The 15,033-nt window shown below is 36.5% G+C and overlaps 1 protein-coding gene across 2 annotated transcripts in view; it reads left to right on the forward strand.

Moving 5' to 3' along the window:
- Nucleotides 1-15,033, forward strand: part of CDK19 (cyclin-dependent kinase 19) — a 236,930-nt gene that overhangs the window by 28,285 nt on the left and 193,612 nt on the right. Inside the window, exon 2 of one of the 2 annotated variants that reach the window (XM_015418762.1) lies at nt 2,606-2,666. The exons of the other annotated variant lie outside the window; for it this stretch is intronic. Within the exon in view, the coding sequence (XP_015274248.1) occupies nt 2,606-2,666 (61 nt within the window). The remainder of the gene's footprint in view (nt 1-2,605; nt 2,667-15,033) is intronic. 2 annotated transcript variants of the gene reach the window in all.

Genomic DNA, 15,033 nt, shown 5'->3' on the forward strand with positions numbered 1-15,033 from the left:
AACCTTTCTGACAAGTGTATACTCAGTTGTTGGCTGTGGAACCTGACACATAGTCTTGTTCCCTTTATTAAAGCATCTTATTGAACCATTCATTCAGTTATAATGTAGCCCTATTACCTTTATAAAAATGCCGTCTTGAACAATTTTTTTACATAATTTGTTAAGTCACAGATGTGTGGGAGCCTTGCTGACCTTCTCAGGCAGGCCATTCCACAAGATGGGGGGCACTAACAGAGAATGCACATCTACAGGCAGTTGTTGATCTTGCCAATTTGCAGGGAGCCACCTGTAGAAGTGACAGAGCTGATGAGTAAGCCTATCATGGTGGAGCCTAGGAGGCCATGAAGGGCTTTGTATGTGATAGTCAAGTACCTTGAACTGAACCCAGTAACTGATGGACAGTCAATGGAGTGACTGCAAAATGGGAATAATATGCAGGAGGAACTGCTCCATGATTAAAGCTATTGTGGTGAAGCATAGGCAGTCCTGCAGATAATCAGCATCCAAGGCGTAGCTCCTAATAATAACTAATCTGTGACATTCTGTACCATCTGAAGTCTCCAAGCTGAGTTCTAGGGCAGATCCATGTAGGGTGCCTTACAATAGTCTTGTGTGATGTTACCATGACATGGATCAATGGAACCCTTTGAGATTTAAGTAGTCCAGGGCTAAATATTTAACTTTAGGTAGTGCAAGGCTAGCTATGTAAAATTTCCAAAAATTCTGAAGCTATGGTACAAAGTGTTTTCCCCCCTCCCTCCCTCCAGAAAATATTGAAAAATTGGGGGGAAATTGTAATATTACTGTCTTATTAAACCTAAATCTATTTGTTGCATTAACAACATAAAAGGCATCATTTATAAGTTAGCTAGCATATAAAATGAATGGAATTTAAAAGTATAAATGCCTTGATTTTCTGTAAAGAAAACTGAGAATACACCAAATATTAAAGTGAGAGAGATCTTCCAGTGGCTATACCCTATGCTATCATAACATGTTTCAGTCATTGAAAAAAAAAAACCTCCTATAATTTTTTTTAGTGTTCCCCCACACTTCTCATTTTTTTCCTCTTGGAAAAACGGGAGAAAATGCTTCAGACTTTTTCATGCTGTACATTTTGAGTGAGTGAAACAATCTTAAACATTTCAGTAATTTCAAAGAAAAATATTTCATAGAGTTTTTTCTGTGTTTTTCCAGATTTGTAATTTTTTGCCGTTCCTTCAGGGTAAATAAGTGTTTCCCTCTAAATTTCCTGCTTCTCCCCTGCCATAGGCCTTCACTTCTCTATCCAGGGACTACAATTATGGATTCCAAAATGGCATCCTTACTAAGAACTAGGCACTTGGGATTTTTCTCCCCCCCCCTTTTTTGGGTGGGTATTTTGTATGTGTGTGTGTGTGTGTGTGTGTGTTTGCCTGGAAGTCATGGTTGACTTCTGGTGACCTAGTGGGGCTTGCATGTTTCAGAGAGGTGGCTTACTATTGCTTACCTCTCGTATTCCTTGGAGGTCTCCTTTCCAAGTCCTTGCCAGGGTAGACCCTGTTTAGCTTCTGAGATCTGATGAGATTGGGCTTGCCTGGGCTATCCAGGTCAGAGCTCACTTGGGAATTTTTCTTGTCTTCCAGAATGCAGTGTAAAAGGTATTATTTTGAAAAGTGCTTGAATAGTAAGAGGAGTTTTTTCTCAGATACTAAATCATACATTTATGCTTCAGGGAGACATCTGAATAACTTAGATCCAAAACCATTCTACTTTTATATATGAGCAACTGTTGCTCTGTTTACTATTTTTTATAGAACTGCTGCCACCTTTTATTTAACTTTTGTATGCCCAGAATGTATATTTTTCTTAAGGGACTTCCCATAATATTATCATCTCCTGTGCCTTCTTACCTGTTGAGGTTGGAGCAGTTTCTCTAATGGAAAACCGTTGATCCTGGGCCAGCTATTTTATTATAAATGAGCAAAATTAAGAAGAATTGTCTCTACCAGTGAAGAACATTTAACCTGAGTAATATAGCCAAGTTACATGAAGCTGTTTATTTTTAATTAAAAAATTGAAAATTTACCTATGTTCCCTTTTAAAAATTCTTTAACTAGTCAGATCTTCACATTTGTTGTAATTAGCTTTGTGTACAGTGTGTGAAATAAGCAGTGTCAGACAGGAGATAGATGATCGCTTTTTTCAGAACAGAAAGTGGTTTGAAAGAGGAATCTGTGCTTGTGGTATATACATTCATCTCATATTTGTTTCCAAAAAACAGTTTTGCAGAGTTTTGTATTAATTTAAAGGCCTAAAAAAATGTTCCCCCAAAAGCAACAGAGTCATCCACGGGATGTGAATTTGCTTTCAACCCTGTTTAAAAGTACAATCAAACTTCAGACCAAGTTAACAATAACATCGGGGGAAAGTCACCTTTGCTCATTCTTTTCCAACTTCTGAATTTAGAAAAGTATTAAACTGGTAGCCATCTTGTTTCTCAATAGTATGCCAGTTTATTGGAGAACAACTCAGTGGGTTTCTAGTTATTGGGCACTGTTGACTTTTGAGAAGTGAAGCGTATACATCTATAAATCACTGCTTTTTACTTCTGCTGTGTTCATAGATTCCATCGGGCTTCGTATATGGACATCAAGCCTTGGAAGTAGCAGAATATTCAGCAGAAGGTAAAGAGGAGTGCTGCCTTCTGGTGTCATAGTATGTGCCTGTGTGTGTGTGTGTGTGGATTGGGGTAGTTAGTGTTGTTGTTTAATCCTTCAGGGAGAGAAAAAAATCCCAAGTAGAATTTGAGTCCTGGACAATTCAATAGCTAAGTATTATCAATAGACAACATATTGGACTGCAGTAAATATTGTCAAATGTTCTATGAAATCAAGTATGTACTTGTGTAAGTGGCAGCTTAACCTTTTAAGTGTTATTGGATAGTCTTATACAGTGCTGGGAATGAGAGCCCTATGTTTCCCAGAAATTAGGATTTCGTTCATTCCTCACCCACAATGTTATTCCTCATCTAGGCACATGCATCTGTTCCATTTCAGATCTCTACCCTCTTCCCTCGCAATTTATTCTGGATGGTGTTTTAGTAATTTGCTTGTCTGTTGACATTTAGAACAGAATCATGGAAGGGGGACAGAAAGAAGCATAAAACATAGTATGTTTAACATACATGTGTGTGTTGGCGCACGTATGAAGTCATCACAGTGGCTGGCAGTTCGTTTATTGATTCTTGTTTAACGGGAAAAAAGACAACTTGGGTTGAACATGATAGGGTCTTATAAAATTATGCAGGGATAGAGAAAGTGGATAATACTCTCTCACACATAGTACTAGAGCTTGGAGCACCCAGTGAAGTTGATGGGCAGATAGACTCAGGAGTGACAAAAGGAAGTACTTCTTAGTGAGTAATTAAATTCTGGAATTCACTGCCAGAGGACATAGTGATGGCTATTAGCACAGATGGCTTTAAATAAACATTAGACAAGTTGATGGGGGAGAGGTCTATCAATAGCTGCTAGCCATAGTGAGTAAGTTGGTATCTCCACATTCAGAGGCTTTAACCTCTGAATATCAGTACTAGGAGACAACATCAAGGGAATGCCTCCACACAGCAACTGATTAGCCACTGTGTGAAACTGTATGCTGAATAAAATGAGCCTACTGTTCTGATCCAGCAGGGGTTGTCTTATGTGCTTATATGCTGCTCAGAATTTTACAAGGAGGTGGTGTCTGCATTTCCTATGAATACCATTGTGTGCCCATACTCTGACCTGCTCCATAAATTGCACTGATTAATCAACAGTTTAATACAAGTACAATGGAAGTAGTTCTGCAGGTTTAATTTAGTGTGATCGGGTGTGTTGATCTACCAGTGGCTACACGTGTCAGCCAGACAGTCCTGAGTAGATCCAGAGCCTCTTTTCTCTAATCAAACATCTGCCAGCTGGCTTGCCCTAGGCCACTTCTCAGGCTGTGCAACACCCAGGATGCCATTATAGCTTAGGTGAGGAGGCTGATGGTGAGATACAAACCATTAAGACTTTACAGTCTCTAGACAGATAAAGAAGCATGCCTTTCACAAAGGAACTGCTGTCTGCAGATGATGAAAAACACATTTCTTGTAGGCCTTTCTCAAAAGATTTCCCTCCCTTTGGAAAGGAGCTCAGAAGCACTCAGCCCTAGATTTCAGAAATATTGTAAATAAAGGTAGCAGCACTACATAGATGCCTGGGAGTCAGGCCTGTTGCAAAGTTAACTGCATTTACTACGGGTTGAGGTGGGCTTCTGTGTAATATGATGCTCAGTATAAAGCTTCTGAGAGGGACTTGATTGTAGACTAACTAGCCATGTCAGTTTGTTAAATTAAAAAATTAAAAAGCAGTAGGGCAATAACCTTATTAGGATCAACTAAAACATCCCAAAGTAGTGAGCAATCCATGCAGTTTTTTATAATACATTTTGTAATTTAGTAGTTTTTAATTGTGTTTTGTTCTTATTTTAATAACTTAATGATCTGAATCAACATATCTAATGTTCATCATGGTCCCATCTGTGGATATTTAAATCCAGAGACTGGAGACATGAACAGAAAAGAGAAGTCTTTCTAGAAATCGGAGAAAAGCCCCATGGTGTTTTTTTTTAAAAAAAAAACAACCCAAAATAAGAGAAGCAGCACCTATACTTTAAAGAAATGAATGAAATCTCAGTGACCATTGTGGCCACAACAGTATTGCCAGCCTTCAAACCCTAGTTTCTGTCAGTGAAAGGCAAAGAGGAGGGGGCAGAGCTCTTTCCAGTGCTATTTTGACCTCCCAGTCCACCCTTGATCCCCTCTGTCCTGACCCGCAGCAGCAACCACCAGGAAACTTACTACAATGAACTTTGCTCAATTCATGCAAGTGTGGTGATGGCTAAGACTTGATGCCATGCAACTTGCCTGGGCCTCAACACAACTTGTGTGACTTGGCTGGGCTTGGCAGTGGGCCCCACACAAGTTACCTGAGCAACTTGTACACATTGTGCTACTTAGTCAGATTTTTCCCAGGGGGAGGCTGCCAGGGGAGGGGAAAGCGGGAAAGCTGAGAGCCTGTATGATGCAGTGGTTAGAATGTCAGACCTAGGATCTGGGAGACCCAGGTTTAAATCCCCGCTCTACCATGGAAACTTGCTGGGTGACCTTGGGCTGGTCATTCTCTCAGTTTAATCTACCTCACAGTGTTCTTGTGAGAATAAAATGGAGGAGAACAGAATGATGTAATCTGCTTTGGGTTTCTGTTGGGGAGCAAGCTGGAGTATAGATTAAATAAGTAAATAATAAAACTGAAAATGGGGGAGGAATAAAATAAAGGTTGGTTGGTGTTTGAGAAGGGAGCAGAGAAAGGAGAGAGGATATAGGTACTGCCATGAGAGGAAGTAGTTTTGGGAGGCGGATGCTGGGCAAAATAAAGTGACTGCCCACAAGTCTTTGTGGGTTCACTGCCTGTATGTTCCTATGATTTGACCAATCATTGGCCTCCAGAAACTTGTCAGATTCCAGCCGTGTACCCAAGAGAAGACTAATGTTGAACAGAAATATGTTGAATTACCTGAACCTTCCCTGCATAGTTTTAAGATGTATATGAGATTACAGAGCATTTTTGAATCCACTACTAAGTTGCATGGAAAGAAATTAAGATTTGTTTATAACTTCAGAACAAGAAAGTGCAGAAATGTACAACATACCGAATTACAATACCTTATGTATATGGAAGTCTTTGCCAGAAGATGTAGTGATGGCCACATTAATAGACAGCTTTAAAAAGGGATTAGATAGATTCATGGAGGGGAACCTCCATGTTCAGAGGCACTAAATGTCTGAATCCTAGAGCCAGAAGGCAACATCAGTGGAAGGTCTTGGCCTCTATGCCCTGTTGTTGGCCCTCCAGAGGAACTGGTTGGCCAACTATGTGAGGCAGGATGCTGAACTAGATGGATCACTGGTCTGATCCAGCAGAGCTCTTCTTATATTCTTGTGGTGCAATCCTTATGATTTCTAAGGGCTGACACAATGTTGAGCTTAATGTGATTGTTGCCATTTATGACATTTGAGAAAGTGGTCATCTCAACATTTAATTGTCTGAAGATGTATCACGCTACTGCTAAGCCCGGTGTGGCTCAGGCTGAGTAAACAGATGTTGGAACAATAATAAAGAGTTGCTGCTTCTCGGAATGGCAGGGCTTGAATCAGAACCAATTTTAGAGTTGGATCAAACTTGATTAATTTTTTCAATAAATAACTATTTCAGTATCATTACAGACAGTACATAGGTCATTGCATGTGACTATAGCCACATACATATATTTCACTGAGTATCCATGCAACAAAATACATGTCTGATTGTTTTTGGTTTCACTGATTTCTCAATAAAGAGGTTTGTGCTCCGTTTGTTCATATAGCTAGAGGTAAAATTATTGCTTATGAATAGCCTTATTTGTCTGGGATTTATACATATAACATTTCTTATGACCTTAGTAGTTGTTTAACTGTGTGTCATCTTGACCTGTCTTGTTGCTGAAATCTTCCTCAAAATTGTTTTGGTCTCTAAGGTGCTACTTGACTCGGAGCTAGATGTTTTAATTACATGGTTTTCCATTTTGTTCTGTGTTTTTAAGTGCTAGATTAATTTCCAACACAAGCACTGCCTATACAGAGGCTATGTCATCGGCTTTAGGCATTCCTTTAACTAACAAGAATAGAACTGGCTTCAAAGGTGACACTATCACTAGGAAACTATTTTAGGATTGTGTAAGTGGTTGTGCAGTCTTATTATGTGACTGACACAGAGTTTATAGAATCTTTAGGCTGGATATTAGCAGAAGACATTCAATTCTACACTCTTTGCCCCAAGGCCTGAAATCTTCACACACAAATGCCCTTTCTGACATCCATAACTCACACACATAATTCAGATTACATTACAAGCACAGAGCACAAATTAGCATGATAATTTACAACAAAGTGTATAGAAGGAGAGATGGTATCAATGGGTCACTATTCTGTTTCTTTATTAATATGTTTATAATTTGCTTTATCCAAGAAAAGGGAATCAAATTTGCTTATTGCAGGAAGCTGGTAAAAATTCCTTCTGTGAAGTTGCTCTGTTTGTGTTTCTGTAGAATACAGCCTAATATACCCAATGTTTACAAAAACATTACATCTGTAATAACTAATAATGCTTTATAAAAAAAGGTTGGTTAATATAAAGGTTATTTGTTTAAAATAAAGATTTAATGTTTTGATTACTTCTGATTTCATCTTTTTTACCCCCATTCCATAGGAAGACTATTACATTTAGTTCATAATATGCATATCTTGTTTTCAAATCATTCCCGTTAAACTATTACATTTCAAGGCTTCCGGTCGGGGAAAAATAGGGAATTGACGCATCCTGCGAACGATTGGGGTGGGTGACGGCTCCTTTTGACAGTTTGGGCTTCCCTCAGCCCAACGCAGCAGCCCCCAGGCAGGGGGTCTGACCAGCAAGCAGCAGAGCCCAAGCGGGAGTTGAGATCGGCGTGATCAAGTCTCGGAGAAGGCTTGTGTCACGCTTTGATCTCCTTCCACGAAGCGGGCATATGCGAATCAGCACTCTTGGAGCCGATCGAGCTGGTTTACCAGCATAAATCCATCATTTCCCGATCTCTTAAGGACAAGGAACAGTGAGATTTACAAAGAAGCAATGCAAGACGCATAATAAACATGCAAGGTAACAAAGTCTTTTCGCTTACCGGGATCAAGCTGTAACGAAGTTTGAATTAAGCGGACGAGCGCATAAAAACCTTTAAAAACCATTCGGCTCAGATTTACAAGAACTGGTACAATGTGAAGTGGTGAAGAAAACAAAATACTTAGGGATTGAGCTAACAGCCAAAAATATAGACTTATATAAAAATAACTATGAGAAACTGTGGCTTAAGTTAACTCAAGACTTCAAGAAATGGGAGAACATGAATCTATCATTAATGGGAAGAATCTCAGTCATCAAAATGAATGTCTTACCACGGTTGATGTTCTTGTTCCAAACGATTCCAATATTAAACAAGACAGATTTGCTGGCCAAGTGGCAGCAAGAGCTATCAAAGTTCGTTTGGGGGGGGCAAGAAACCGAGAATTAAGATGAAGATACTTTGTGATGCTAAAGAAAGGGGAGGGTTGCAGCTACCAAACCTAAGACTTTATTATGAAGCAGTCTGTTTAACATGGATGGAAGATTGGGTAAAGTTAAAAAATAACAGGCTTTTAAGATTGGAGGGTCATGATTGTAGGTTTGGTTGGCATGCGTATTTGTGGTAAAGATATTTGCAGATTTATGATTTGTTTAAGACAGACAAAAAGAATTATGGATTTACTGAGGAGAAAAATGAAATAGAGAGCATTTGGGAAAGGGGAGGGAAAAAAAAGATCTCAAATATGTACAAAATTTTACTAAAACGGTATACGGAAGATGAGACGGTTAAAGAACAAATGCTAAAGTGGGCACTTAATATGAATAAAGAAGTGACAATCGACTCATGGGAATATTTGTGGAAAAATTCTATTAAGATATCGATCTGTACCAATGTTAGAGAAAACTGTTATAAAATGATGTATAGATGGTATATGACTCCGAAAAAAATAGCAAATATGAACCAAAATATGTCTAATAGATGTTGGAAATGTAAAAAACATGAAGGCTCATTTTATCATATGTGGTGGACTTGTGAAAAAGCTGTGGATTTTTGGACAAAAATCCACAGCGAAATGCAGAAAATATTACAATGCTCTTTTAAAAAAGCGCCGGAAATTCTGCTTTTGGGACTAAAAATGGAAGAAGTCAATGTGGAAAAAAAAAACCTTATTCTGGTACTTAATAACGACAGCAAGAATGCTATATGCACAATACTGGAAACTAGAGAAAGTACCAGAGATTGAGGACTGGATACAAAAAGTTCTGTTCATGGCAGAAATGGATAAAATTATGAAGAAATTGAACAACAAAGAAGACGAAGTTTTTTTTTGAAGAATGGAAGGACTTTAAGAACTATCTGGAAAAGAACTGGGATGTGAAAAAAAGTTTACTGTGTTTAGAACTATATTAAGTAAAAAGATGTTATCTTTTAAAGGGATAAGAAATATGATATCGTTAACTATGGAAATGTATAAAAGTGTGGGGAAAGGGGTGAAAGCATTGCGGGAAGCCACAGGAGGGGGGAAGGAGTAAAGATGGTAGGGGGAACAACTTTTTTATGTATTTTTCTTTTTAAAGAATTATTGGTCAAATGTTGAATACCTACAACTGAAAAATAATAAAATTTTGTTTACCAAAAACAAACAAACCATTCGGCTCATTTTCGGGGGAAAAGGACTTTCTTTAAACGTTAAAATAACGAAAAAAATAACTTTGTTTAACATTCCTGTGGCTAATGAGAGATAAATGGTGGTGCTTGAACTCGAAACTGTCGAAAAAGATCGCGAGAGGGCTGTGGATGGTGTTACAGTAAAGATATTCCGGCTGGAAGTGTGAGCATAAAAGACAAGAAGGTGGCTAGAGTGGACACGGAAGGTTGTTGACGACCGGAAGGAGATCGGTAAAGCAAAGAGTTGCACCGGAAGTTCGATTAAGCGGTTGCACAGGAAGTAGCAAGGTAAAAAAGTGCCTACTCTAGCCAGAATACCATAGAGAAATTGCGCCCGCCATTTTGTGGAGGATTAAAACTTTAAATACTTTTTTAAGGCGAAAATTTTAAGTTAAGAATTGCGAAAGAAAGCCGATTCGATTAAGCGCATAAAGAAGAGTTGGTCAATATAAGAATTAGTGATTAGTGAAACTTCAAAACGGATTTAAGACAAAGACAAAGGGCTGCATCCACATCAAGTCCCAGGATGTCAGGAAAAGACAAGAATGGCAGGCTGCAATCGAAGCAATGGAGAAGAGAGTGATGGAGGCGATTCAAGCACTGGGAAAGCAGATGGAGCAACAAATGGAGAAGCAAATGGAAAAACATCTGGAGCACCTAGAGGAAGTGCAAGAGAAGAATATGGCAGCAATTAAAGACTTAGTCACATCAGAAGTAACAGAGGTCAAGAAAGAAATGGTAGATGTCAAAAAAGAAGTTCAAGGTCTGGCAACAACGACGACAGAAATGGAGCAAAAAGTACAGCATATAGACAAGAAATTGGAATCAGTAATCCAAGAAAATCGAAGAGTAGAGTCTATGATGGAATATAGAGGAATGCAAAACCATCTGAGGTTAAGAGGTATTGAAGAAAAACTTGATGAAGACATATGGGAAGTTGTGAAAACTGCCTTGACAGACTATTTGTGAGGAGACGAAGGAGAGATTGAATTTGGATTTGATTTAATATACAGAGTTAATTCAAGATATGCCGAAAAGAAGAAATTGCCAAGAGATGTGATTGTACAGTTGGTGACAAGGAAAATGAAAGAAGATATTTTTAAAAAACAGTTTGTGCAACCACTTGAGATTGACGGCAAAAAATAATGATAATGAGAGAACTCCCAAGGGCGATTCTGCAAGACAGAAGGAAATACAGGAAGTTGGCAGATAAATTAAAGCAACTTCACATCAGATTCAGATGAGAAATACCACAAGGTCTGTCCTTCACCTATCAAGGGTCAAGATATGTTATCAAGTGGAAGAAATGTATAGGTTCAAGGCGGACAATATTGAAGAATTTGGAGAAATATAAGACAAGACACAATGGATTACAAATTTTTATCTTGGAATGTAAATGGACTTAATTCGCCTAATAAAAGAAAATTAGTTAAACATTGGTTGGAAAAGTAAAAATGTAATATAATTTGTTTACAAGAAACGAATATTAAAAACAGGACTTTAAATTTCTTATTGATAAAAAATTAGGAGAGGAATTTTATTCTTTGGCTTTTAAAAAGAAGAAAGGGACTGTGATCTATGTTAAAAAAGAATTGCAACCAAAAGAAATTTTTAAAGACGCAGAGGGAAGAAGATATATTGGAGTAGAAATTATGATGCATCAAAAGAAAACGTTAATAGTTAACATATATGCACCTAATGGTGCGAAAGAAAATTTCTTCAAAGACTTGGCAGGACAATTGGAATAATTGTGTTACGAGCAGATAGTACTGGCGGGAGATTTTAATGGCACAGTAAATAATAAATTGGATCGACAATCTAAAAAGGGCGATGAGAAGATTGGAAAGTTGCTGAAAACTTTTTTTTAATCTGATAGAACAAGAAAAATTGGAAGATGTATGGAGAAAATGGAATAAAAATGTTAAGGACTTCACTTTTTATACCAACAGACATAGTTCTTTTTCCAGGATTGACATGATCTGGATGTTGGGAGAAATGGTATTGAAAACACAGAAGGTAGAAATTTTGCCAAAGATTAACTCGGACCATAACCCATTAATTTGGACGTCAAAAGAGAAGAATAAACAATTTCAATGGAGGACTTATTAGATAAGAAACAAATCATGGAGACAATACGTAAAGAAACACTGACTTTCTTCCAGATGAATTTAAATCAAGGAACGCCAATCCAGACGGTATGGGATGCATACAAAGTTGTAATGAGGGGGCTACTCATATCATTAAATGTAAAAGAGAAGAAAGAGAGATTTAGGAGACAGACAGAGGTGTTGGAGAAGATTCAACAGATTCAACAGAAAGAAAAAGAGAGAAAACTTGGGAAAAAGAAAATAATTAAGGAATTACAAATTTTGCGAGAACAACTAAATGTGATGCTAAATCAAGAAATGTATTGGAATTTAAAGAGATTGCAACAAAAATCTTTCGAAGGAGCAAACCTTGAAAGTTTTTGGCATGGCTACTGAAAAATAGAAGAGAGAGAAGGCTAATTAATAAAATAATAGAAGATAACAAGGAAATTGTAGATCCTAATGGTCTTAAAAGAGTATCTTTTAAATACTATGCAAAATTATTTCAAAAAAAGAATATAGATCTGGAGAAAATTAAAAAGTACTTGGATGAAGTACAGTTGCCAAAGATTCAAGAAACAAGCAAAGAAATACTGAATGGAGTAATTCAAAAAGAAGAAATACTTAAAGCGATAGAAGAAACAAAGTTGGGAAAAGCTCCGGGACCGGATGGTTTTACCGCAAAGTTCTATAAGAAATTAAAAGAGGAGCTAATCCCGATTTTTGAACTTTTATCAAATGAGATAAGAGATACCAAAATAATACCGGAATTGTGGAAAGAAGCCAATATATCGTTAATACCAAAAGAAGGCCAAGATCTAACGAATGTGAAAAATTATAGACCGATCTCTCTTCTTAATAATGATTATAAATTGTTTGCCAAAGTAATTTCTGAAAGGGCAAAGAAGTATTTAAAGGATGCTATAACAGAAGAACAAGCTGGTTTTTTTACCAAATAGACAAATCAGAGACAATCTAAGAATGGTGATTGATGCAGTAGAATACTATGACAAACATCCGGAGAAAGAAGTTGCGTTTTTATTTGTAGATGCTGAAAAAGCTTTTGACAATTTAAATTGGGATTTTATGTTTCCATTTTTTGAGAAAATGGATACTGGTCAATCTTTTAAGAATATAATTAAGGCGATATACTTTGATCAAAAGGCAGCGCTGAATGTGAATAAAGAATTGACGGAACATTTCAGAGTGCAAAAAGGGACAAGGCAGGGTTGTCCGTTAACCCCATTATTGTTTATATGGATTCTGGAAGTATTGCTGGGGAAAATAAGAGAAGATAAAGAGATAAAGGGACTTAATATTAAAGGCTATTCGTACAAATATAGAGCATTTGCTGATGATGTGATGTTTATAATTGAAAATCCAAACAACCTACCACTTCTAATGGAGAGAATAACAGTTGGAGACCTGGCAGGATTTTATGTAAACAAGAGTAAGACAAAGGTGTTATGCAAGAACATGACAAAAGAGAAGCAAATGGAATTGCAAGAACAATTACAGTGTGAAGTAGTTAAAAAGACGAAATACTTGGGAATTGATTTGACAATGAAAAATATAGATCTTTTTAAAAATAATTATGAGAAGCTCTTGATAAAAATACAACAAGATTTGAAAAAATGGGACACCATGAATTTGTAATTGTTGGGAAGAATATCGGTGGTTAAAATGAATGTTTTACCTCTTTTGATGTTTTTGTTCCAAACCATACCGATAGTGAAGAAGATAAAGGTGTTGAATAGGTGGCAGAAGGAGATATCGAAGTTTGTGTGGGCAGGAAGAAAACCGAGAATTAAAATGAAAATTTTATGTGATGCTAAAGAAAGAGGAGGATTCCAGTTGCCGAATTTTAGACTATATTATGAAGCGGTCTGTCTTACTTGGATAGAACAATGGATTAATTTAGATAATAAAAAATTGTTTTTCAAACATTTGAAAAGCGATGGAAAAAGTTCTATGTATGGTTGGATAAAGAGAATATGTATGACTCGCAAGAATGATAAATGTAAACCGATTATATGATGTATACTGGAAACTGTAAATAAACATATAAAAAATTGTTGGCGTTGGAAGGTCATGACTGTAGGTTTGGTTTGCATGCTTACTTATGGTATGAAAAGGTTAAAATGGACAATTTTTCAAGCATCATTTTATAATAAGATCATTGTTTGAGACATGGATGAGGTATAAAAGATTTTTCTATGAAGCAATACCACTTTGGATTGTACCAGCAGAGGTGATTACACCATATTCGAGACATAAAGGCGAAGATTGGTTACCATATAGAGATGTTTTGAAAATAAATGGCAAAAAATTTGTGATGAAAAAGAGAGAGGAGCTAGACTTTGAATATGATTGGTTAAATTATATACAGATTTCTGACTTATTTAAGACAGATAAAAAACAGTTTGGATTTAAGGAGGAAAATGAAATAGAATGCATATGGGAGGTAAAAGGGAAAAATGATATCAAATATTTATAAGGTTTTGTTAAAATGGTTTACAGAAGACGAATTAGTAAAAGAGCAAATGATTAAATGGGCCGTAAATATGAATAAAGAGGTGACAATGTCATCCTGGGAATATTTGTGGAAAAATTCAATTAAGATATCGACTTGTACTAATGTGAAAGAAAATTGTTACAAAATGATGTATAGGTGGTATATGACACCCAAAAAAATAGCAATTATGAATGAGAGTATATCTAATAAGTGTTGGAAATGTAAGAGAAAAGAAGGCTCTTTTTACCATATGTGGTGGACATGTGACAAAGCTATGGTTTTTTGGACAGAAATTCATAATGAGATGCAGAAAATCTTGAAATGTACTTTTAAAAAAGAACCGGAGATTCTACTTCTGGGGCTTAAGATGGAAGAAGTAAATGTAACAAAAAAGACATTGTTGTGGTATTTGATTACTACTGCTAGAATGACTTATGCACAATCTTGGAAACAAGACAGAATACCAGAAAAATAGGAATGGATACAGAAAGTGTTATTCATGGCTGAAATGGACAAATTAAGAAAGAAACTTAATAACAAAGAAGATCAAGAATTTCTTGAAGAGTGGAAAGACTTTAAAGAATATTTAGAAAAAAATTGGGATGTAAAACATAATCTACTCTGTTTTGATAATTATTAAGGGCAGAAATATATAAAGGTATTGAATGAATAGAGTAATATATTGTTACCTTGAAATTTAAGAATGAAAATGGGAAAGGACAAGAGAAATACAGGAGGGAAAGGAGGGAGGAGCATTGCGGGAAGCCACAAAGGGGGGGGGAGGAGATAAGAGATATGGATATATGATAATTGAAATGTAATGTTGAATAGGTTGTTATATCCAAAATAAAAAGTTTGAAACAACAAAATATTACATTTTAAGTTTTACAAGGTCTTCATTCTTAAAAGAATTTGACAATGTTTATAGTTCACAAACCATCACTTGACTAATTAAACTTATCAACATTACAAAGAAATTAAGTCCTGCATTGATTATCAGATACTGTCAAATAATAGACAAGTATTTTTGAAGCACTAACTTAATTTAGAATAGCTAAA

The sequence above is a fragment of the Gekko japonicus genome, unplaced genomic scaffold, assembly GCF_001447785.1.
Source record: "Gekko japonicus isolate JY-2015 unplaced genomic scaffold, Gekko_japonicus_V1.1 scaffold880, whole genome shotgun sequence".
NCBI classification, from domain to species: domain Eukaryota; kingdom Metazoa; phylum Chordata; class Lepidosauria; order Squamata; family Gekkonidae; genus Gekko; species Gekko japonicus.